Genomic DNA, 25,428 nt, shown 5'->3' with positions numbered 1-25,428 from the left:
CCCATGTTAAAAAAGAGAAAACACTGGCCCAGCAGCCTCTGGGAGAGGAGAGGTGGAGAGAGTCAAGGGCCATCTTTCCTTGAGCAGAAACCCTCTGGGGTAAAACCTGGGAAGGCAATAGCCTCATTCAGACACCCAGAGCTGGTATTGGTGTGCCCACATGGTTTGTGGCGGGAGTGCTGGGCGCATGTCCCATCTGAAGGAAGCCACAGACATGCCTGGTGGAGGGCTGGCTCCCCCCCCATATGAATGGCTGTAGTGATGGGGTCCACCCACCACAGCAAAGCCACAGGGGCCAGTGGGAAAGAGAAAGTGCAGCCAGCTATCCTGTTCAGCCACATTAGGCAAACAACTCAGCCATTCAGAGTCAGCCAGCACAGAGCTGGCTGCTAGGGAATATGTGTGTGTGTGTGTGTTTGGGGGGGTGCTTTGTGTTCCTGGCTATTCTGGCACCAGGTTTTTTTGGGGGGGCTGTAGGATGACCACTCTCCTCCAGTAGAGTGCATAGTGTTTCGCCCTTCAGAAGTCCCTATCACCAGGAAATGTCACTAACCTACTTTGAGCTTCTAGACTCAGGGGCAAAGGAGCTAGGCTATCAGTAACATCGTACAGCTAGCCTCGTTCCCCAGGGTGTGGCTCTAAGCAATTACGGCTTGGCCTGTACAATCTTGATAATTGGATGCAGGCATTGGAATTCTTATTAGGAGAGAGGTTTGTCTTTGAGGAGGCTCCATGATGATAAGTGCCACTGGCCCACCATAGTGGGACTCCTCTGTGCCTGTTCCCCCCACTGTTGGCCTCTTCACAAGCCAGGTCCAGGCCTCTCCTGCCCCATATGGGTTCCCCCCCCCACTGGCCACTGAGTAGCTGACACAGAAGCCAGGGAGTTTGGACTCCAGTCTGGACAGCTTTCTCCACAGGTGGCTCCAGGAAGGATGGCTCCTTTCAGGGTGACCTCCCCTACTTTAGCAGGGAAAGGAAGGTGGGTGTGTGCCCAGCCTATTGGGGGGGAGCATCCTCCCTCTGTACCCAGCCTGTGATTGGCCCATAATTACAGGTTTATTGCCTGTATAGCTATTGTGTAATGACATGTTTGCAAATTAATTTTTATGGCTCCTGCCATTAGCATATACAGTGGAGGAAGGTTTCGTATTAATTACTACTGTTGTTCCCATAATCCCGGAGAATTAAAAACCAATAAAAGAGTGACAACACAAACAGATATTTTAGGGTCTTTCAAAAATAGATTTTATTTTTTCCCCTAAGTACAACTAGAGCTTGTGAGAGGTCGGGGCACGGGTGTGTGTGAGTAAGGGGGCATCTGGTCTCTCTTCTCCCATCCAGTGCCCCCTGAATTGTGAGGACAGGTTGATGGAGGCGGTGACCCTAGACACTCCAGCCCTGTCTCTGTGTCTTAGCCTTGCAGGCAGCCCCGAAGAAAACAAAGGGCAGCCCCGGAGGGCCCAGACGCGACCTCTGGGGTCACGCCTGCAAAGCAGCCAGAGGCTCGCTGCAACGCCCTCCTGCAACTTGGGGCCCAGATGCCCTCCTCCGGGCCGCTGCAGGAGGCGCAGCCAGGGTCAGAAGGCATGCTGGGTCCCCACCTCCCTCAAAGTGCCCTCCTGAGCTCCCCCTTTGTGTCCTGTATTCTGGGAGTTTGCCTGTCATCTGAAGCCACCGCATTTACTAGGATATTGGGGTCACTGGTCCAGGACGCATGATGGGTGCCGAGACTAGAGAGCCGTGACAGAAACCCCAGCCTGGCGTGACTGTGGCGCCTGCTGTGCGTACCTGTCGGCTAGAATTTGAGGATGTAGGGTCAAAAGGTGACCCTTAGTGTCACCAAGTCAGGATCCCAGCTAGTTGCGCCACGGGGGTGGGAGAGTGCTTCCGTAAAAGGACTTGAAAAATAAATGGTCTCATCTTCACACTTGCTTGGCCGCGTGCATTTAGAAGAAGGGGCTGGTGTATGGGTAAATGGATGCTGTCTCTTTAAAATCGCTGGGCTGGACAATGAGCGCACAGGATGTGGTTTGGCGGCAGGGTTTTTTCCCCTTCGATTTGGGGAATTATCACTTGGGGCCTTCTTGAGCTGGTGTGAACGCGCGGCGGCTGGGGAGGGGAGATACAGGCGCCACACTCACGCTCAGTGCAGTCGGTCGTTTGCTTAAACCAAATTAGCCGGGCTCTCGTTACTATGGTGCAGCCGGGGCTTGCAGAGTCCCAGTAATAGCATTTATTAGGTCTGTTTGCCTGGAAGCATGCCTTCCCGGATCTGATAATGCCCGGGTGCAGAAGAGTGTGGGAGATGGTATCAAGCATTTGATTACACTTGCAACAGGGATTTTTTAAGGGGTAGGGCGTGGGGAGGGAGGAAAGAGAGAGGCCAACCGCCGTCCCTCGCTCTCCCGGGCGCGGTCTCTGCAGCCCGCTGCGGGCTGCACAAAGGGCGGCCCCGACCTCCCCAGGGCACGGTCGCGGGAGGGAGGTCGTGCTCCGGGCTCCCGCAGCTGTCAGACGTGGGTGGGGAGGAGCAAGGGCGGGCCGGCGGCCAGAGCGCGGAGTTGGGCAGCCAGAGGGGGGCCCCGCGGCGCCCGCAACCTCCCACTGTTTGCAAACGGCCCGCTGCCGGGCAGAGGGGAGCATTGAGCAGTCTGAAGCGGGAGCATCCGCTACGGGCCCTCGGCGGCCGGTCTGGTCAGGCTCCGCGGCCGCGCACGGGCAGGTCGCAAGTGGGACTCTCGTCACCGCAGCGCGCAGCCGAGAGCTCCAGGAGGACGCGGCGCAGACGGAAGGAGCCGCCCGCCGCTGCGCCCCTTCCCTTTCGCTTTCATTAGGGGAGACAAATCTGCTGTCAGGCAGCCAGCTTTCCAATTTACCGATAATGATTCTTGCATGAAAATTGATCGAGGGGCTCTCCACCGCCGCGCGCTCTCGCCTCCCGCTCTCCTGCTCCTGCCGGCTGCGCCCCCGCGAGTTCCTCCTCCTCTTCTCCCTCCTCCCCACCCCCTCCGTCTGAGTCAGTGGTGGGACGCCGGGCGGGGAGATAACCAAAAAGGGGGGGGTGCTGGTGCGAAGGGGGAAGGGAGTCTGCCCCGCCAGCGTCCCTAGCCCAAGACTTGTTTGTCGCCGCCGCCTCTCCTATTGACTAGGCGAAATCTGCCCCTCGGTACTTCTAGGCTGTTTGGGTATTAATTTTCTCCACCCCCAGCACCCCTGCCGAGCGCCCCCTCCTCCACTCCGCACCCCGCCCCTCCTCACCCAGTAGCTAAGGGGAAACGAAAACAAAGCCGATTTCTCCTTGGCAACCAGATGCCCCCTCCCGCCGCCCCCCTTCCTTTTCCCTTCTGGTTCTGAACGTGAAACCCTGTTGGAAACAGGTCTCTTGACCCTCGCCCTTGACATTCAAATGGCTGAATGGAGGCGAGATTGCTGTTCGCACGTCTTAGGGGGTGCTTTTTTTCTCTCCCTTTTCCTCTCTCTCTCTCTCCTGTCTCTTTTTCTTTCCAATGAGTAATCCCTGAAGACCTTAACCCCCCAATTTCATCACCCTCACCGCCCCCCTTTATTTTTCTCTCTCCTGCTCTCCCGCCCTCTTCCCTCCACCAGCTCCCCCTCCTTTTTTTTTTTAATTTGCATCTCAAGTCCAAAAGGCAGAAAATACACACGCGGCGAAGACGCCGGGCCGCGGTGGAGGCTCCGGCCCTTCCTTGGTCAATTACCTCACTGTGGATCTGCTCGGGCCGAGGTGGCCGAACCTGCCCGGGCGCTGGACTGAGAGGCAGCCTTTGATCTTGGAGAGGAAAGGAAAAAACACACAAACTGGTTTCAACCCCCAGCGTTCTGGGGATCGCTCTTTTGCCTTCAGTTTATTGTTTTGGACATTTTTGAGCGCCGTGGCTTGGACGCTGGTTTTGTTTCATTGCTGGACTTGAATTTTTTTTTCCCTCATTTCCTTCTTCGTCCCTCTCTGGCCACTATGGAATTCTAACCTGAGCCATGTTCGGACTGAAGCCGCCTCTCTATTACTTACCAGGTAAGCAAGTGGTGCGCCGGGTCCCCGGGTTTCCCGGCCAGGGCGCGTAGGGGCGCACAGGGGCGCGCGGTTGGGCTGCCCGCTCGGTGCGCGCTGCCGCGTGGGGCGCCCGGCCCGGTGCGCGTCTCTCTCCTTTTGTCTGCGCGGAGCCGGCGGCGCTGCGCCCAGGGCGCGATCGCGCTGGTGTGAAGTTACTTTCCCGCGGGCGGCGACCGGGGGGCCCCGGCCCCGCCGCCCCCTCCCGATTCCCTGGAAGGTTTTGTTGTGCGAGGCCGGGAGGGGCCGCGGCCGCAGCGCGCTGGGCTTCCTGTTTCCTGCGCCTCGGTGCGCGCTGACAGCCGCTGCCCTGCAACTTTCAGTTTCAGGGGCCACCGCGGGAGAGCTAGGGAGCCCCTCCGCCCTTAAGATACTTGCACGCGGGCTCAAGGGAAGCTGGAGAGCCCGGGGCGAGCAGGCGGGCGTGGGAACCCGGTCCTCCGGGTGTCTTTCCCCCTCGGGTACCCCCGGGTCCGACTCCACGTGACCGCAGGTCGGGAGTGCTGGGCTGAGTGTGGCCGCTTGTTCTAAGGATGAGCTGGGTTTTTAGTTTCTTCTCTCCCTGAGCCCTGGCACGCAGTTTCTGTTGAAGTTAGAGCGTCTGTGGGATGCAGAGATGTTGGGGTGCTGTAGGAGGGGGGGGTGAAGGCGTTCTCGTGCTTGACATGATCTGCTGTTCCCTGAATATTATTTCGGAATAGTTTTTCTAGGGAAAGGTCCACGTGGCTGGGTGTTGGGTGTTAACGTTGGTTCTTTTTTTCTTTTTCTTTTTCTTTTTTTTTCCTTGTGTGTTCTGTGGGTCCTGTGACTCTTGCCAGGCCCCCACCACCTGGAGTCCTCACAGAGGAGGAGGTGTGGGCCAGGAACCAGCTTGGGCAGGACTCAGCTCCAGAAAGCTGGCCTTGGTTGCCCTGACCTAGGGCACACGTTGTTACTGTGTTAATATAGCAGAAATTAAGGGTCACGAGGAAGCAGGGGTAGTGATATTAATTTCGCCTGCAGGATGGTACATGGCTCTGTGAATTTCTTTGTGACTACTACAGTGTCCAGCTCTACCCTGTGACAAATCTGGTCTGTTTCCTGGGGATTCCAGCCCTTTCAGTTGCTTGTTTGTTTTGAGACAGGGTCTCACTATGTAGCTCTGGCTAGCCTGGAACTCACAGAGACCCCCCTGCCTCAGCTTCACCTGTGCTTGCGTGCCACAGCACCTGGACCTAGGCGGTTTTTATTGGAAGATTACCTCTCAGCCACTCACATCTCTCTCCCTCTCTTCCAGGGACTGAAATAGCAACTGCCAGCCTCTAGCTGGGCTCCCTGCTCCCCTCAGTTCCGTACTTCCTTTCAGAGGTCCAACCAAAATTAGAGCCGGGATTCCCCAGCTTCCAACAGGGTTGTCTCAACCGGAGGGCAGGAGTCCTGTGGAGCCCAGCCATGTCCCCATGGGAAGGTGTATGTCATAGCCCCTTCACAGTCCTGCCACAGACCGATTCTGCCGTCCTACTATCTGTGGCGAGGAGAACAAGGACCCTACTTTCCGCTTTGTGTCTCCCAACGCCTCTCTAGGGCCTTGGAGTTAGGTGGTGACAGAGGAATCGTCCGAAGTACTGGGCAGCTCAAACATGCAGGTGTTTGAAATCTACACCCCACTCCACCTGCCACCCAAGGGCTGCCTGGTGTATTTGCTTGTCAGGTGGCGGGCTCTGTATTTACACAGGGAGCCTCAGAGAGAAGGAGGAAGTGTCAAACGGGGAAGTTCAAAGCAATTAAAGGAGTCAGCCTTAGCTGGGATTAGGCCCTAGGCTGTCAGGTCAGCAAGGTGAATCCTGCTGGTCCTGATCCTTCAGAGAGGGGAGGGCTTGTCTCCCCTCCCCAAGGAAGAGCACTCAGATAAATTAGCCGTGGGAAGAACGGTTTTCTTGTACTGATGAAGTAGGTCCCTGCTAGGATTTTCCACCCTCTGCGCTCAGTGCAGTATTGGGGTTCACAGGCTGCACATCATTCCAGCTGCAGGTGGTTTGGTGGGTTGGGTACTGCTGTCTCACCCCCCCTCACCAGTCTGCCCAGGAGGCCCAGCTATTGCCCATTCTGGAAGTGTCAGGGCTGGGATCTGCAGCCTGCTACTCCAAGAGGGGGTTTCCAGCCTTGAGAGCAGTGGGTGTCTGGCTGGCTGTGGTCAGTAGTTCTAGTTGAGAGACAGGGCCTTGACCCATAAGAGGAACCTGGACTCTGAGTTCTTTGGGCCCTGTATTCTGTACTCAAGATTGGCTCCCAGCAAATAGCCTATAACCAACCACCAGGGCCCAAAACCTACCAAGCAGCTACTGTGGGGGAGGGGGAGGGTGATCATAGTTAGGTTGACCCTAGATATTGGCTTCCATTGCCAAACTGGACAGTGGCTCTGAGGTCCAACCCTGCAACTTCCCAGCCTCGACCTTGGCAGGTAAGGGAAGTTCCCAGAAATCCTTGGTTTTCCCCTCTGTGACTTGGATCCACAGTGTTATCTCCCTGAGATTCAGTCACATGCTATTAAGGTTCTGTTGGCATGCAGGGCTCTCATGTCCTCCCTGATGGTTCTCTGACCACTGTGGCAGGCTTGAGCAGTGGTCTGGAGCCCAGGCTGACTGGCCTGGCCTAAGATCTCTTGCTGTGCTAATTGTCCATCTTTGGTGTAAGGAGCCTATGAAGGAGAAGGTGGGGGATGGGTATGTTTTGTTTTGTTTTGTTTTGTTTTGTTTTGTTTTGTTTTGTTTTGTGAGAGTCCCATGTATCCTGGGTTGGCCTGGAACTTGCTGTGTAGCCCAGGCTGGCCTCAAGCTCCCTGTGTGCCTTCCTCTACCCCCAAGTGTTAGGGTATAGAGTTAATTTAAATTCAAGGGTAACTACCATGCTTGCTAAGCTTTTTTTTTTTTTTCTGGTTTTTACGAGACAGGGTTTCTCTGTATTGTTTTGGAGGCTATCAGTCCAGCCCGGCCTCGAACTCACAGAGATCCGCCTGCCTCTGCCTCCTGAGTGCTGGGATTAAAGGCGTGCGCCACCACCACCCGGCTGCTTGCTAAGCTTTTTAATCAGTATTGTTACAAAGATGAACATTTTTGCAGAAAGTCACAGAATTTAGTGGTGGAGCAGGGACTTAAACTTGGTGCTTTGGACCAGGCCTGCTGACTTCATGTTGAGAAGTGTTTATTCACTGGCAAGAGGGATTTGTTTCATCAGTCAACAGAGAGAAAGGTGCAGGACATGTATACAGGGCCTGTGCTCTCCATCTTCCTACAGGTGATAGACAGCATACCTTCTCAGTGGTCCCTTATCCAGCATTCCTCTGTGCATGTCTGCCTGGATCCCCCTGTCCCTGAACTCCACAGGACTTTGTGATCCATGCAGGCGGAGACTGAGTGTCTCCTTTTTGCTTGGCCTACTGCCAGACCAATAACGATGGTCGTAAAAAATAAGAAGAATAATAAAATACGGAGAAGGAAGAGGTTGCAGGCACTTAGCTTACTCCCTGCCAGACTCGCTCATTCAACAAACAATTCTGGGAGGTCAGGCTCTACCTATTCCACTTGACAGCCAAGGAAACTGAGGCACAAGGGAGGTCACTGGAACAGCCAAGGGCTCAGCTGGGCCCTGACCCCTGACCCCAGGCAGTCTGGCTCCAGAGTTTCTGCTTAATAAACATTTGTTGACCGGTCAGGGAGGGATGGCAGCTGGTATTGGCAGTGGCGCCCTCCTGGGGCCCCTTATCTTGTTCCTAGCTGTTGGCTGACCCTGCCCTGGCCCCAAACTGAACTCTTGATGACCCCCACCTTCCCCTAGATTCCCTGTCCATAGCCAGAAAGGATGCTCTGAGGCCTGCAATGAAGGAGCCGAAGCCCAAGAGAACCATGGTTGGTGGCTGTAGAGTTATCCTTATCTCCCTTGGGACATCTTCTGTGCCCAAAGCTGACCCCTGAGGTCAGAGTGAGTCATAGGTAAATGGTTAGGGCTGACCTGATCCCTTCCTGAGTAGCTTACTCTGCCACGAGTAATAGAAGAGTAAAGGTCCCCAAAGAGTGCATCCAGAGTGGTCTAGCCTTTGTACAAGGCTGGATGTGGACTGTGCCCAGCATTGGTGTGTGTGTGGGGGGGGGGTTGTACAGGTCAAAGAACCAGGATGACCTCCCTTGCTAGCCTCACCTGGGACCTGAGGGGTCTTAAAGAGACCTTCTCTTGGGTCATCTTGGGCCTGGAAAGAAGATACGGCCATTTTTACAGTGACAGAATCGTTCTTAGAACTCCCATTCAGTGGGGACTGAATTGGGCTCACATCTGCACTTTTGGGCAGTCACTAGTTAATTTGGGATACCCCCGAGGGTTGGGGAGGGCCCCACCACATTTGGATCTGTCAAGTGGGAAAGCCAGGGGCCCTTTTGTCCCAGCTGTGATTCAGGCCCTCTCACTAGGGCAGGGTCTGGCTCTTACTCCTGCTCAACTTGATGGTCATTAGGTTCCCATCCGCTTCAGTGTCTCTGCAATGCCATGGGAGGGAATCGATCTGCCCCTTGCTCTGACTTCTTATCTTCTTGACTCTTCCTGCTGTGGAAGCAAATGGTCCTGAGGACACTTGGTTCTGACTGGAGGAGGGGAATGGAGGGTACACTTCCTCCCTAGAGGACTGCGGCCAGTGGGAGGGCCCAGCCAGGCCTCCTGTCCCCAGCAGAGTCAGCCATGGGCCAGAGGGTCTCTGCCTCTCTGTGGCATTTACTCCAGGCTCTGTGTTTGCTGTTTGTCTGACTTCTGGTGGCAGACATGGGTGAAGTGCCAGGGTCAAGTGAGATCTAGTCACTTGTCTTCCTTGGCAGTTTGCAGCTGAGGACACTTGCCAAGAAGTCTCTCAGGCCTGTGCCTTCCAGTTTTCTGTGGACCCTGGGTGGGGTTGTGGCCTCCACACTGGCTTCAGGGAGAACCACGAAGGTTGCTCTTTTCTCCCCACACTGGGGCTTGAGCCCAGAGCCCTGAACATGGCAGGGGAGCACTCCAGTGAGCACTATCTCCCAGCCCTCTTCTTAGTCTTTACTTTTGAGACAAGCGCTAACTAAGTAGCTGACGGTGGCTAGAACTTTCTCTGCACCCCAGAATGGCCTCCTGAACTTTTCATCTCTCCATCTCACCTTTCTGAGTGTTGTGATTACAGTGAGCTGCCTCCAGGCCTACGGTAAAATACACTTTACACACACACACACACACACACACACACACACCTGTGTGTCTGCAGATGCTACACAGGGAGGGTCTCAAACATTCTAGGCCAGCATTACATCCCAGTCTCTGTGGTGGCTGGCCTTTCTTTCGAGAAATGGATGGTGGAATCTAGCTTTTTAGGGGGTGATCCCCAGAGGAAGGGCTTCGGGGATGGGGACCCCCGTTAGTGATCCATCTACTAAAGAGGAAACACTAGGGACTGGGCTGAAGAACAGAAGAGGGGAGTTGGGAGTGAGGGAATAATTTAGACATCGTGTTCTTTCTTCTTTTTTAAGAGCCCCATATAGATTTAAGGTCCTTTTGTTAATTTAGGAACATAAAACTGTGATGTACAGCTTGGTTTGCTCATAAAATTACAAAGAGTGGCATATTCAGATCCCTGAAGGCTTGGGGTAAAAAGGAAAGAATGGGTGAGAATATTTTTTAATACGTCTTTGGGGAGATTCATTTTTCCAGCTTTTCTCCCACTGGTGCCAGGCCCTGTACAACTCCGTGGGGCCTCATTGCTATCTCCTGCTTTGGGTAGAACTCTGGAAGTGGGGGTGTTTGGCAGGCAGCCAGGCCCAGATCCTGGCTCCAGCCCCTGGACTCCCTGGCCTTGTTGGATCATGCTTGCTCTGCCCTTCCTCCCCTCCCCACCGGCAGTGAGGCCGGAAGTGCCCTCTGACCAGGCCTGGCCCACTGCCCAGCCAGCCTTTGGCTACTGGCTTAATGGCCTGTGAGGTCAGGAAGTCACAGACCCTTGGTCATGGAAGAGGTCAGACTGCCAAGCCCTCCTGGTCTGTGGGGACCAGTGTTGCCTGGCTCCCCTTCCTGACCACCAGTACAGGCCTGGGTGCGTGCAGTCCTGGCCCAGGTCAGCCACTGCCATGTCACTGTGAGTGGTGACAGTGTCACTTTTCACTGGGAGCATGTGTGTCTGGCTTAGTTCCACCCTTTGTGAGGTGGAATATGGATTGAATATCAAGGTGACAGACTGATTCTGAGTGCTCTGTCTGGGGGGTTTCTGGTTCTGCAGAAAAAGGTGAAGAAGACTCAGTTTGAGGTGGGGAGCAGAGGCTGTGTCCATGAGGGGACCCCGTCTCTCTCTTTGGTGGTTCCTTGGGAGCAAGGCTCTGGAGCCTCTGTGCCTGCAGAAGTCAGGGTCCCAATAAGGGAGGTGGGAGGAAGTGGATCTTTGTGAAGCAGCCACACTGCCCCAAACAGTGTGTACTTGACACCCTGCTTGTGTCTGATCCTGTGGCCTAGGGGAGGCATCTTGTCCTCAGGGCCCAGGTTCTTGGGACTATGGCATCTGTGGCAGTGGTAACAGGGATTACCTTAAATGTCATCACACATCAGATGTCAGAAGAGCTGGGTTCTACTATGAGCAAAGGGGACCTAGTTTTCTTCGTGCGTGTGTGTGTGTGTGTGTGTGTGTGTGTGTGTCTGTGTGTGTCTGTGTGTGTCTGTGTCTGTGCGCGCGCACGCGTGTGTGCATGCTCCTTTATACATATGGAGGTCAGAGGAAAACATCACCTTCTACCATGTATATCCCGGTGATGAACTCAGGTTTCAGGCTTAGCAGCAAGTGCCTTGACCTACTGAGCCAGTTTGCCAGCTTGACCCAGCATTTTTGTTTGTTTGTTTTGTTGTTTATTTTTTATATTTATATATTTGTTTTGGTTTCTTGAGACAAGGTTTCTCTGTGTAGCCTTGGCTGTCCTGGAACTTGCTGTGTAGACCAAGCTGGACTTGAACTCAGAGATCCGCCTGCCTCTGCCTCCCGAGTGATAGGACTAAAGGCGTGCACCACCACCACCTGGCTTTTTGTTGTTTATTTTGAGGCAGGCTGGCCTCACACTCACAGAGATCTCCCTGCCTCTGCTTCTCTGTCCTGGGTCCCCATGCCCAGCTAACCCAGCATTTTGGAGCTGTCAGTTCGGCGTGCCAAGCCCAGGCTTGCAGAGGTCTAGCTGAGAAGTCTTAAAGGATTGTGCTGGGCAGAGTAGTCACCTGTAGCTCAGAGGGATACACGGAGGGGTATAGAGAGCTAGGATATAGGCACTGGGAGGCCAAAGACAAGACAAGGAGAAGGTGTTGACCTCATGGGATCTGAAGGACAGGGACCCAAACACAGAGAGGCTCTGACAAGAGGCCCAGAGGCATGGGAATGGCCGTGGCTGAGGGAGAGGAGGGTTAAGTATAGGGTGGGACAGCTCAGAGTACTAAGGCTGTCGCTTCTGCAGATCCTCTGGTTTCCAGGTAACTGACTTAGAGGTGACCACCGTGGCTCTGGGTGGCTGCTTTGTGGAGTGGAGCCGTGGCGGATGGAGATTGTCCATGAGGCCGTGAGTTTCACTCTTCACTCATAGGCTGACTTGCTGACCTTGGCTCTGTGGCTCTGGGAACTGGAGGTGATTGTAGGGGACTATCGGGTGTCTTTGTGGGGTCCACAGCTTGTTTGAAGGGTGGTTAGTTTCTCTGTTGGAGCACTACCTAAGCACGGAGCCTGGTGGGGGAGGGGCAGAGCACCTGCTTCAACATTGTGTCTCTGGGCAGGTTACTTAACCTTTCTGTTTCCTTGTCTATTAAATGAGGCCAGCCATGCACACCACTTAAGATTGTCTGTCATGAGAATCAGTGAACATATATGCAGGAACAAGGGATAGGATGCTCTGGAACTAGGGACTGCATTATTCTTGGACTATTAGTTCTCAGCTGTGGCTTCATGCTGTCCATAGCTTGGGCTTCAGGCTGGTGCCAGAGCAGAGACCCTGCTCAGGTCAAAGCTTGAAGGAAAGCATTGCTTATAGGCCCTGCAAGATGCCAAGGAGCCTCTGCTCTCAAAATGGTCACAGGTGACAAGTCCCAGATAAGGAAATGGTTCGTCCTGGAGACTCCCACACTGGCCTGTGTCCCACGCCAGCAGACCCTGAGTCTTGTGGGATAGGAAGTTTCTCTGGCTGGATCCTCTCCAGTAGGACGTTTATGGTACTGGATTCCTCTAAATGTGTTTGCCCCTTGCCCTCTGAAGACTCCAGCTTCACCCAGCAGTGATGGAGCCCCAGGCAGACAGAGTTTCATCTGTGACCAGGCCTCCTTTGAACTGTCCCCGACACTGCCCACCCCCTTGTCACTCCAGCTTGTAATTCATTTAGGATTAGCTCCCAGGCCTCTCGCAGCCCTAACTTCTGTTGTCTTGGTAACCGTGTCAACCGTTTGCTGGTTTCTGTGATTATCTGACAAGAGAAGGGGGGACAGCAGGGACATGAAAGAGGGTAAGGGGGGGCAGCATGGGTCTTGATGGAGCTCTCTGCAGAGGCCTGGGAGGCACGGAGGAGATGGGGTGCTGTCAGACCTACAGCTGCGAGGCAGGGGCTCCCAGTGGGGGCTCTCACCACTTCCTGCCACTCTGGGAGCATCACCCCCTTACCTCACCTTTATCTCAGATCCTCACAGGCCCAGAGACAAGGTGTTATTCCCCTCCCCCACCTCCATGCTGGGAAAGTTCCCTCGTGGGCAGCTCTGGACACAGCAAGATTGGGAGACTGGGGGAGAGGGGTGTTATCACCTGGGAGGAAGTCAACTAGCTAGCTGATCTGCGCAGACCATAAACCTACCCCAGGATGCCGGGAACAGGATGCCAGATGGGGTCTCGATGGCACCAGTGTGCCTCTGTGGGCTGGCCTCTGCCCCCCATGCCTGCCAGGGCAGCCACAGCAATGAGCCTGCTGCAGGGTGTCTAAAGGGCCCTTCCCCCGCCAGCTCTGACAATTGGCTCTGGCTGTAGGTAATGGCCTCAGCGGGCCCAGATGAAGCATCCTTTTCCTTGTGCTCAGCGAGGTCTGGGCTTCCTCACAGCCTCTGATGTAATGGCAGGGGCTGTGGTAGCTTTTGCAGGCAAGAGGCCCCATCTCGTCCCCCATCCCCCTGGGCCTGGCCTCAGATATCAGAGCCTCTTCCACACCACATTCTGTCCGTTAGAGAGAGGGAGGATCCCCTGCCAGGCCGGGCTCAGCTGGAAGGATTCCATCCCTTGATAGGGTAGGACCATGTTGAAGAGCTGATGGGTTAGGAGATGTGGGAGCTACCTCTTGGGAGAATAGTCAACCCGCTGCAGGCTCTTTGGGAACCTGCTTTTCCTAGGTAGGAGACCTAACCTCTGGGACTGGAGCTAGACTCTGTCCTCTATAGAGTCTGCCTTTGCGGTTTCCAGACAGTCTAGGCTGTGGGCCTAGAGAAGCGTTGGTACCGCAGTGTAGGGGCAGGAAGGTCCTGCCTTGAGGGTTCACCATGGGTCTATGTAGGTTCCCCCAGTTTCAAGCTCAGTAGCCCTGTGAAAGAGATATGTGAGGGTCCGAGCACAGGTTGCTGCTCTGGTCACAGGAGGAGCAGCCCCTCCCTGGAGTGAAGGGAGGATTAGATGCCTTTCAGGGAGCTGCTAATGAGCCACGTCTGATTTTTTATGAACCTCCCTGGTAAATTATTAATTTGGGCCAGAAATGAAAGTGTGGAACCGGATAAGCTCATGAATATTCATGACTGAGTCGAGCATGAGTTGATCAGTGGCTGGAGCGGCCAGCCAGGCTCCTGACCCAGATACATGTGGGCAAAGCTCTGGGAACCTCCCCTCCCACTGCTCAGGCTGTAGGTGGGGCTGGTGACTCACAACTGTAGTAGCTAACGTTGGAATGGCTAGAGCAGAAGTCAGATGCTCCCTGTCACTAGTGGAGACACAGCATGACTAGTGACTCCCTGGATCAGGTAGGGGACATTCTCAAATGAAGGCCCCCTTAAAAGATGACCTTTGGGCCGGGCGTTGGTGATGCACACCTTTAATTCCAGCACTTTGGGAGACAGAGGCAGGCGGATCTCTGTGAATTCAAGGCCAGCCTGGTCTACAGAGCAAGTTCCAGGATAGGCTCCAAAGCTACAGAGAAACCCTGTCTTGAAAAAAAAAAGATGGCCTTTGGATCTGGTGGTAGCACACACACACACACACTGTTAATCCCAGCAGCACTCAGGAGTCAGAGGCAGACATCTCTGTGAGCTTGAGGTATAGAGAGTTTGGATCTGCAGAGTCTCTGTTAGGAGGGCTTGGGCAAGTTGCTTGTTGAATGTCAGGCCTCTGTTATACCTACTTAGGCTTTGGAGAGCTACTTTGTTCACTTAAAGCACTTGATGAGGCCAGGTGTGGTGACACAGAACTGTGATCCCAGCATTTGGGTCACTGAGGCAGGAGAAATGCCATGAGTCTGAGTCCAGCCTGGGCTACAGAATAAGACCATTATCTCATGAAATAAGTAAATAAAACCTGAGAGCCCAGGGCTGGCTCTCGGGTTCTGTACGGTGCCGGAATTACTACTTATATGATGGCTGCCATCATCCTTGTGTCTTTCAAGGATCAGTGCTGCAAGGTAGTGCTCCCAGCCTCACAGGCTGCTGGCTGTCTACATCTGCCACCCAACCGACCCATTGTGCCCCTGGGAACCACCCCGAATTGTGTGGGTTGCTATGCTCTCTCTGCAGGTTTTGCACCTCCCTAGGCCTGGACAGACCACCAGTGCATGGAGCCAATTGGTTTCCCCCTGAACATCAGGCAGTGAGTAGGGGTAGAAAAAGGAATGAGGTGTCTGGTGGCACACTGAGCTGTAGCCCTGGGTTCACAGGCTGAGCTGGCCTCTGCCCTCCAAGGCCTGTCCGGAGAGGCAGCCCCCCAGGCCAGATGCGATTAAAGGTCAGTTCTGGGGCCTCTTCAGGGAGCTCTGAGGACCTTGGTCTTTGGTCAGTGTGGCTCTCAAGGGCCATGGCCTTGGGAATATCCTTTGGGCCTAGAGTGCAGGAAAAAGCTGCTTCCAGGACCTCCCCTTTGGCCTGCCTCTGGCCTTGCTGATGACTGTGGCCACCCCTCCACCTGCCCTGCAGGGTCAAGAGTGGCACAAGGGATTTTTATTGGAAGCATCGAAACCAGCACGTCCACCCGCTTGGCTTTTTCTCCAGAGTCAGAAACCTTTGACTCAAGACTCTGTCACCTCCAGGGTGCTAGGGCGCAGAGTGGACAGCCAGCCAACAGGTTGGACCGGTGTGGTGAGCCGAAGGGGCAGAATGCTAAGCAAACAGCACTGGGCAACACTGTTCTTGCCCGGCTAGATAGAGACATTGGCTCTTGGCAGCTGCCGGACAATTCCCAAACACCTGGCCATGCCAGGCCCAGGCGGTGGGGGAGGAGCAAAAGTCAGTCATAGGTCTCGCCTCCCGGGTCCTTCTCAGAATGGGCCTTGGGGGACAGTAAGCTGCAAGTTCCTTGTCCTGGATCCTGGGATGTGCCTGGAGCAAACCGGGAGGCCTTCCTGCAGGAGGCAGTGCTCCCAGCAGATAATGAATGTGGGTTAATGTGGGCAGGGGCCATGGGGACAGGGGGAGGTTTGACTCTCTGGTGTCACAGCTGGACTGAGTGCTCAGGAGGTCCCCGGATCTTGCTCCGGAGAGCTCAGGGAATCTGAGGGGCCTCAGGCTGTGACCTGTCTTAACCTTTGAGTTGCCTCTAGGTAGACACACTCATCCCAGGCCATGCCCTAGGAGCAGGCCTAGATCTGCACTGTTACCCCAAACCCAACACCTGGCTTTTTGTCAGCTGAGGCAGTTAGTCATGGGCCATACTGCCTCTTGCTCCTGAGTGGGGCTGGTGGTTCCTGGTGGCTCCCATGCTGGCCAGCACAGATAGAGATCACAGCCTCTGTCACCAGGAAGTACACAGGCAATGCTGGTCTCAGCCCTGGGGCAGGTGCAGACGCTGGCAGCTAAGGTCTTCTAGGGCCACTGGGGCCTTGGGGAGACTCTGTTGAGCCTGAGCCACCACCCCCCCGGGGGTGCTCTGGAGCAGGAACCTGACACTAAGCACCTGAGGGAATAGCAGGAACAGGTCAAAGGTAACTGAACCTGGTTGGGGAGGGTAGGCAGGTCCTGCCTGCAGTGTCCTTATGAATTTGCTGGAGCAGGTCACTGGCAGTAGGACATGTTCAGGGTCTGGGGATACCCTGGTGGTTCCCATACACAAAATGGGGAAGTAAGGCTGGGGTGTGCACAGGAACCCCAAGAGGTAGTTTCTTTAAGGAAGGGGTAGGCTCACTGTTGTGGGTGGGGTTGGCTTTGCCTCCCTCCTCCAGACGGCCCCTCCCCCTCCTCTCCAGAGTAGGTTAGAGGGAGTAGACCTGGAAAGAGACACCCAGCTGGGGATCTCCAGTGCTTTTGCTCCTGGGCAATGTGATAAGTGAGGGTTGGTGGAGCTTTCTGGAAGGGTCTACTGTGTGGGATAAAAGCACGTTGAAGACCTGAGACATCCCAAGAGGAGAGTGAGTGGCTAGGAGTTGGGATGGGGGTCAGTGTTGCGTTACAGAGGTGAACTGGGTATGTGGGAAAGCTACTTATGGGGGCCTGGATCATAGGCAGGGACTGGAGGGGCTTCTGTGGATTCATTATCCAGCCTCAGCCTCACACTGAAGAGGAAACTGCACAGAGAGGCTGAGTGACTTGTTCCAGGTTGCACAGATAATCAGCGGTAGAGCTGGGTTTAAATTGCAGCATTCAGATTGTACTTGCATTTTATGGCCTGTTGGCTTCCTGGAATCAACCACTGCAGGGTCCTGACCCCAGATGTCTGAGCTCTCAGAATCATTTTTTTCAGAGGTTTACCCGTGTTGGAACATGGCACAGAGCTTCATTTCGGCGGCTGTAAACTATTCCATTGTGGTGTGTGGGCCCTGTGTGGACAGGGTTCATTTGTTTGTGTGGGGGCCTTAGTGGCTGCTTCACAGGGCCACTAAAAGATGCCACATCCTGTCTTTGCCTCGGTGTCTCTGTACAATGGAGGTTCGTGCCTTTAATCCCAGCACTCAGAGGCAGGTCGATCTCTGAGTTGGAGCCCAGTCTGGTCTATAGAGAGGGTTCCAGGATAGCCAGAGCTACACAGAGAAACTTTTTCTCAAAAGTTAACAAAAATTTTATTGGTAAATTCTGGGGTGTTCATTGGCCCCAGCCTTTCTCTCCTGGGAGGCTCTCAATGCACACAAGATCTCACTGTGCAACCCTGGCTGGTTTGGAGCTCTCTCTGTAGATCAGGCTGGCCTCAAACTCATAGAGACTTGCCTGCCTCTGCCTCCCGAGTGCGGGGTTAAAGATGTCTAGAAGGTTGCACGTATTATACACAAGGCCCCTGTGTGCTTCTGAGGATAGAAATTCTGGAGAAATTGCTGCCATCACCATGGCATCCATAGAAAAGAGACAAGAGTAGGGGATGGTGCTCGAGTTAGCTTTTTGTGTTCCGATCACACAGTGGGAGCAGGCTCAGCACCAGGCAGATGCAGGACCTCCATGGTCTCAGCCTCTTGGGCATAGTCTGGAAGAAACCAGCCCACCTTGGTAAGTATGGGGCGCCTGCCTCCCTCTGCTGGCTGTGACAGGCAGCCCCAGGCTGAGTTGTTCTTGGAGGGTGTCCAGCTGGTCAAAGAGCTGGCCTGGCTGCACACTCCTTTGAGAGAGAGGAAACTATCAAAGGCTGGCCATGGAAGTTGTAAGAATAAATGGTTCTCCCTAGCAGTCAGCCAGAAAGCCTCCCTCCTGTCTAAGGAAGAACCGGGCCTGGGAAAGGCCCGGTGCCCACTCTTCAGCCACAGTCCAGAGAGGGAAAACCCTTGTCAGGGTCACACAGCACTTGGAGGTGAGAGTACAACAATAGGGTTCCTGGCAGCGGCTGTGCCTGTTAGCAGTTCTGACGCCCTTCCTGCCCCTGACACAGCCCTGCTGTTCCCCTTTGACCCTGAAGCCTAACCCTACAGCCACAGCCACCCAACCCATGAGCTGACAAGGAGTCAGACCACAGGGGTGACTGTGGCCTCCAGAGGAGGGTCCAAGTCAGACACCTCTCTCCAGGCTGCTGCACTGTCTCCAAGGGAACCTTTGGACAGAGGTACTGCCAAAGGCTTGTAGCTTGTGGCTTGACTTGGATTTGAAGGGTCCCCCTATGTCTCAGACCCCTGGTGGCCCAGCTGCAGCCAGGGTGGGAGGAAACTGCCCAATTCCCCCCCACACTGCAGTTCCCTGCATGGGCTTTGCCCACCCCAGTGCTCCCATGGGTGCAGTAAGCTTGCCTGAGCCCCCAGCAGGCCACTGTCCCCCTTCCCCTGCCAGCCAGTTGCTGGTCTTAAAGGTTAATCCCCACTCTGTAGCTGGCTCCCAGCCCCTCCCGCTGCAGCCCTTTCCGCCCCAGTTAATTAAATCCGCTCGGCTATTGTCAGAAGAGAAACGCGGGTGTTTATTACGCCTCCAGAATGTCAAAGGCGCACACGGTTTGAAGACATGCTGGCAGGGAATAGCCCGAGCATATGTCTACGAGGCCGGGGCGGCCAGGCCACTGCCACCTCAGCGACCTGCGGCTGCTGCTGCTCCGGCTGCTGCTAACTGCCTCCTAGACAGGCATTTGACAGGGCCTTGTGTACGGGGGGGGGGGAGGGGCTGGCTGAAACCACCTCCCCGACTCCCGGGAGGGTGGGGGGGATCTGCTTAGCCCAGAGTTTGCTTCACCAAGAAGAATTAAAAATGCTGAGGGAGAAATATACACAGACCTTCCTCCTGCACCACAGACTGGGGAGCCCCTCAGAAGACCCCAAGGGGATCGCTTCCCTTCTCTCTCCTCCTCTCCTGGTGCATTCACATTTTATTATTATTGAGCAGAAGCCCATGGCTAATTGTGATTTTTTTTTCATGGAGTGGGGCGTGAGGTGGATGCGTTCATTTTATAGGGTTTTTTTTGTCCCCCCCCCTTAATAATAGCGCTTTAAAGATGTTTGACATGTGTAAGTAACAGCTGGTTTCCTGTTGTGGAAACTGGCCTTTTATTTTGAAGCAGGTTGAACTGTCATTAGTGGTATAATTAGGTGACTGTCAGTGTATAGCAGAAAGCTGCTTAATTGTAGAGATGGCTTTGCGAGGGCTCCCGTCTTTTTATGGCTATATTTGTTTTAGCTGTTTGAATTTTCATTGTATTTTGGCACTTGGTATGTTGCCTCCGTTTTGTTGGGGTTTTCTTTTCTTCCTGTTTTTAGTGTGTCTGACAGCTGTGTTCATGAGCGCCTGGTCCTGAGGACAGCAGGATCCATAAAGGCAGCTTTACCCGAGCCAGTGTGCTGGTCCCACAGCCCTGGGCCAGGCTGGAGTCAGGAGCAAGGCCAAAGTGGAGGCCAGCCGCTGGCGTGGACCTGACCTCCCCAGTGGGTCACCTGGGAATCAGACTTTAGTCCTTAGTTCATGCTAACTGGTGGAGGACAGGGTTACAGTGTGAGTCCTCCATATGCTGTGGAGCTGGAGGCTGCTGGGTAGCCATTGCTGAGGGTCTGCAGTGGAACTGGAATTTGAAAATAAGTGGGGCTTAGGAATTCTAGAGCACTGTCTTTACAAAGGGTCTGAGTGGGAACTGAGCTTACGTCTGTGCCTGTTCCTGCCCATGCCTTTCCCCAGGGTCCTGAGTACCCTCTGGCCCAGAGTCTGTACCCCAGGGATCTACCCCATCCTGCAGGCCCACTTCCCGGATCCTGGGTGCTGTGCAGCGTTTGGGGTGCTGCAGGGAGCCTGGGTGCTGTGCAGTTTTGTCTGTTCTGGGTGTTAGCAAGGGTATAATTTGAAATATCTTTCTGACCCCTGCTGGACAGTTGTACACTCTCCCTGGGAGCCAGGGCACCCTGAGGCTCCCTGTTCCAAGCTTGCCTTGAGGTGGGTGCCCTTTGTCACTGAGACATGTCACAGGAATCCAGAGCTGTCCTCTCTGGTCATCACAGCAGACCCCGTGTGCCACATGCTGGTGTGTGTAGCCTGGCAGGCCTTTCCCTGACCTCAGGTACCGAGTGGGGAAGCTCAGTGTTACCCTGCCTGGAGCATCACAGACAGGAAGCTGAGGTCCTGCGGGTCATGTGACCCACTCTTAGCACCCCTGCCTGTGCTGGGTTTCTTTCATATTGGGGGTAAGTTGGGAGTCCAAGGCACTCTTTGGTGTATCTGGCACCCTGTGTACCACCTCCAGGGTGACAGAAGTTACTGACTTGGAGGGCAGGCAGCCAGAACAGAGCACAGGCCTGTGACAAGGACAAGTCTCCTGCCCTCAAACCTGGTCAGCAGCAGAGACATAAAACATCCATAGTCCTTTGTGCTGCTTCTGACAGAGCTGGGTTGAGTGTCTGCTGAATGCCCAGTGGGGGCTGGGTCACCCTCTGCCCACCCATGTTCCCGCTGCACAGGGGAGGGAGGGAGAGAGCCCCAGGCACTGGCAGGACTCGAGCATAGGAGCTAAGGGTCACTGTTTCCCAGGAGCAGTTCTGCACAGATGGCCACCTCTGCCTGACTTCAGAGCTGGATTTCTTCCTACCCATGGTCAGGGGATTCAGGGAGAGGCCAAGGTTGATGAAGGCCAGGACTCAGATTACTGCTGCCTCTGGCTTTTTGCTTTTCCAGTGGCGTTGTCCAGGCTGGTCTACAACTCATCAGCTGTTCCTGGTGGATTACTAGCTGGGCTGACCTCCATCTGCCTGTGAACAGGGCCTTGGTCAGGGTACTCTGCTGCGCCTGGGGGTGCTGTGCTGGGTCTGGGGTACTGTGCTGAGTCTAGGGGTGCTGTGCTGGGTCTGGGGGTACTGTGTTGGGACAGGGCGTGCTGTGCTGGGTATGGGGGTGCTGTGCTGGGTCTGGGGTGCTGTGCTGAGTCTGGGAGTACTGTGATGGGTCCAGGGTACTGTGATGGGTCTGGGGGTGCTATGCTGGGTTTAGGGGTGCTGGGTCTGGGGGTCCTGTGCAGGACCTGGGCTCCGGGATGCTATAGCTATGCCTCCAGCTACCCCTTGCTTATCCACAGCTCAGCAGCCTGGCTGGGGAGGCTGAGGTCTTTGTTCTCTAGAGGCAGTGATGGGCCTGTGGAGGTAAACTGCCTCCTCCCGGCCTTGCCCTGACCAACAGACTGCTGGGATTGGTGGAGGTCTCCCCCCTGGAATCCTGTCCATAATACCCTGTTGACACCTGGGAAATGGCACCAGGACAGCTGCTGGCTGGGCCTCTCTGGGGTTTTATGGTAAATGGACAGATGACTCCAGTCAGTGCAGGGTGGTAAGTCTGACCTGGGTACCCATCTCCTCAGTGACAGGCCTCTCTGGACCCCATCTGGGCTGGTTTTCACTGGCCATGAACCCTTTGCTCATGTGCGACAGGTGTATGGTCACTGTTACCAGATTTGTTTCTTTTTTTCTTTTTTTGGTTTTTTGAGACAGGGTTTCTCTGGCTTTGGAGCCTGTCCTGGAACTCGCTCTGTAGGCCAGGCTGGCCTCGAACTCACAGAGAAAAAGGCGTGCGCCACCACCTTTGCTTTGTTACCAGATTTCTTACGCAAAGGGCAACGTCTGGGAAGGGCTGACCACCTTGTGCAGATGGTCTTAGGCCAGGGTCTTAGAGGTGGGATTCAGACCTGGGCCTGCCCTGCCCTAAGCCACAGGTCCTTTAGGTAGACGACTTCCTAGCCTGAGTCTCTAGAAGCAGGCCTCCTTCCGCATGGTCCTGGGGACTCTCACCTGCCCTGCCCCACCGTGCCGGCTGCGGTGTGCACGTGTGGTCTTGCCTCCGCCCTTGCACGCACAGCTCCTTGCTCTTGCTCATTTAGACCTTTGCTCAAAAGCCACCTCCTCCTCTCAGCGCCCCACCCCCACCCCTGTCACCCTGTGCCCTGGTCAGCCTCCTGCATTGAGTTCCAGTTTTCCTGCAGCACCTGAGAGTACCCTGGGACTAGGGGGTGGGGGCGTCTCCCAGCTGAGCGATAAGTTCTCCCGGAACTGAGGGGTCCGATTCATTTGTTCTCTTTTGTAGCCTATCTCTCACACAGTGGGTGAGTGATCAGTAAGTGCCCATTAGTTGGATAGGCCACCTTTGTACATAGTGAGTACACTCTGGGAAGCAGTTCAGAGCCTGGGGCAGGGGCGCAGGGCCGGTGTGTGTGTGTGTGTGTGTGTGTGTGTGTGTGTGTGTGTTAGGGTTCTTTCTGCATTAGGCTTCCCTGCCCTGAGTAGAGAGGACTTTGTGAGAGAAGTCCCGGTAGTGTCGTGCGCAGCAGGGAAATGGTGAAGTCCTTTCTGGCAGAGCAATACACCAGAGGGCCCTCCCCTGGGGCAGGGCTTCTGCCAGGAGTGTGGAAAAGGCTCCCGAAGAAGGGACCCACCCACTTCTATTGAAGCCTGGCTGGGGCCAGCTCTGGGGTCTTTCCAGACACAGCAGTGCTTTGTGTCCGGGCTCCTTCTACAGCCACTGGGGTGGGGGTGCTTTGTATTGTAAATTTCCATGGAGAATTATGTCTTAATGTATGGTAATCCACTGGCCCAGGGACTGTGCTGCTTAAGTCTATGGGAGTCTGGATCACTTCTGGATGTGGGCTGGAGAACACAGGTGACATGTGGGGGGTCAAAGGGACATGTCCCCGAGACCCAGGGATTCCTGGTATTAAGCTTTGGAGATCCACTGAGGCAGGTTGTCTGTCTTTCTGCTCCCAGCCAGTCCTCCAAGGAACTTGACTCTGGTCTTAGCCAGAACTGGCAGCGGGGGCCCTGGGGGTGTATCCAGTGATGGCTCCTGATGCTTCTGTGCTGGGGGAACACGTGACATGGAATCAGCAGACGGGCTTGGAGTGAGTGACACATGCCGGGCCACGTTGAGGGATGTGGCTGTTCCTGTCCTCACACTGAAAGGGGAAGGCGGATGCTAAGTAGGGAGTCGGGGCCATGGAGAAGCGCAATGAGCATGCTTGCAGTGGGGTGGCTTTTTGTTAGGCTCTGATGGAGGAAGGGAGGAGCCCGGGAGCTCTCTGGGGAAGAGTAGGCCATATGATCAGGCTATGATCAGGCGGCAAGTGCCAGGGCCCGGGGCTTGGCTTCTGTCTCAAGCAGTGGATTCTCCAACTCTTGAGTGGTCCTTGGATGTTTATTGGGCTCACGTTGCTCCAGAGAAGGCAAAGAACCAGAGGCAGCTGTGAGCTGGTAGGCTCCTCCAGTTTCCAGATGGAGCAGTTGCTGGTAGGAGGCAGAGATGGGTGAGAGAATTCAGGGCTAGAAGAGCAGGGGCTGGGTACAGAACCCATGGGGGAGCGGGGAGCAAGCCCCCCGACAGACACTACCTCAGAAAAGGAAGAGCAGCACTGGGCCTTCCCCTGACCTTGGCTGCTTCTGTCTTCCTCAGTTTACCCCTCCCTTTCCTCCTGCCCCTTCAGCAGAACTTGTTCCAGAAGCCAAGCTCCAGCCTCTGGGCTTCGACCTTTGCACATATTAGCCCCCGCTAACCCCAATCACTCCAGGGATGTTGAGTCAACTGCAGAAATGAGGGGGCTGGTTGGCAGGTAGGGGTGTGTGTGTGTGTGTGAGAGAGAGAGAGAGACAGAGAGAGAGAGAGAGAGAGAGAGAGAGAGAGAGAGAGAGAGAGAGAGAGAGAGAGAGAGAGAGAATTCTGCATAGAGACTGCCTGCATCCTGACCCTGAACTAACAGCCTCTAGGACTGTGGAGGATGCCCCTGCTGTGTTTTCATGGTTACAGCTGCTGCAGCAGGGGCATAAGGCCTGCTCACTATTTTCTGATCCTGTTAGGCAGGATGGGAGGCATGGAAGCTGTAGGACCAGACCCTAGTCCTGGCATGCGGATGGGTTTCGGACAAGAAGGTGGCACCAAGGATTGAACCTAAGTCGGTTCCCATGCTAAGTCAGCCATCTACCACCCAGCCACCTTTTCACTTCTTATTTTGAGATTGAGTCTCGTTAGAGTTGCCCGGACCGGCCTTTGAACCTACCACAGTCCTGCTCCAGCCTCCTAAGTAGCTGGTACAGCAGGCCTGAGCCATCACAACCTCATTCTCAGGAGGAACTCGCGTGTGGGAGGTGGTGGTGGGGGTGGCCTGAGTACCTGGGACTTAGGCGGGCAGGGAAGATAAGGCCCTGGTATCAAGAGCCAGGCTGCCGAGCCAGGAGAAGGTGGTGATGAAAGCCAGGCTCAGCCAGGATGGGAACTGTTCGCCTCTGGCAGGTCTGAGCAGTGGACATGGCCGAGAAGGGCTGGAGTTCAGAAGAGCTTTCCAGAGTGTGGGAAGACCCAGCGAGCCTGTTCTTGCGTGGGGAGCCCCACGAGGCTGGGGAAGAAGTCCTGCTCTTGGCTACCTATTGAGGAACAGACACTGGGGAAACTGGAATGAGCCATACAGCTGCCTAAAACTTTCTGAGCTTAGGGTGAATTAGACTGATCCCTTCCCTAGCTCCCCACCTCCTTTTTACTGCCTGGTTCTTCTACTGACAGAGGTAGGTATAGCGCACAAAGGATGGAGTCCTGCCCTCATCCAACCCAGAATCCCCTGTAAGGGCTCCAGCTTATATAAAAATGCATCCCAGGGCTACATCTCCCATGGGAAGGTGGGGCTGGCCTGGAAATCTGCATTTTCAAGGTCCTCAAGACTGAAGGAGGTCTGCTGCAGGATCCTGCAGTATGGGGCCTCTAGGGCGGAGGGGCTGGGCTTTCCCCAGGACCTCTGTACTCACACTAGCTGTGGCAGGAAAAGAGGCGAGAGCAGTCAGTGCCCCGAGCCAGCAGGAGTTTAGTGTCATCTCACCTAGCTCTCTGAACCCGGCAAGTGTGCGCAGATGCATTTAGCACCCGCACAGGCTTTGAAAACATTGCCCCTCCTGCCAGGATGGCAGCACCCCCTGATTAATGTGTCTCCACAAGAAGGAACATGCCAGCATTCCACGTAACCTTGGCTCTGGTGCCTCTGCCATCAGGGTGGCACTCGGCTGCTGAGGTTGGCTGGGGCTCAGGGTCAGGAAGGCCCCCTGGCCTGTGAAAGTGAAATTCAGGGCCAGAACGTGGTGGGGTTTTATGGTTCTTTTGGGGGCTGGGTCAACAGGACAGGGTAAGGCTAGACAGTACCAGGAGGACCCGGGTAGAAAGGGCGTTTCCCTACATGGTTGGAGTGTAGAGTAACCTCTGCTCTGCACAGGTCACCCTGAGCTGATGCCTGGGCCAGTGTGCCCCAAGTTCAGGCTTCCATGCTGATGGATGCAGCTGCTTCTGTTCACTGTTCA

The 25,428-nt window shown here is 55.0% G+C and overlaps 1 protein-coding gene across 5 annotated transcripts in view; it reads left to right on the top strand.

The window, feature by feature from the left end:
* Nucleotides 1-25,428, top strand: part of Gse1 (Gse1 coiled-coil protein) — a 337,797-nt gene that overhangs the window by 245,894 nt on the left and 66,475 nt on the right. Inside the window, exon 1 of one of the 5 annotated variants that reach the window (XM_013115651.3) lies at nucleotides 1,226-4,036. The exons of 3 other annotated variants lie outside the window; for them this stretch is intronic. In XM_013115651.3, the coding sequence (XP_012971105.2) occupies nucleotides 4,000-4,036 (37 nt within the window). In that variant the 5' untranslated portion in view covers nucleotides 1,226-3,999. Of the gene's footprint in view, nucleotides 1-1,225; nucleotides 4,037-25,428 lie in introns of those variants that run through there. One more of the 5 variants, XM_021228990.2, reaches the window with a different exon arrangement.

This window comes from Mesocricetus auratus, unplaced genomic scaffold (assembly GCF_017639785.1).
Source record: "Mesocricetus auratus isolate SY011 unplaced genomic scaffold, BCM_Maur_2.0 Super-Scaffold_6723, whole genome shotgun sequence".
NCBI lineage: Eukaryota > Metazoa > Chordata > Mammalia > Rodentia > Cricetidae > Mesocricetus > Mesocricetus auratus.
The sequence above is the reverse complement of the archived record's forward strand: the minus strand, read 5'-3'. Positions and strand labels throughout refer to the sequence as shown.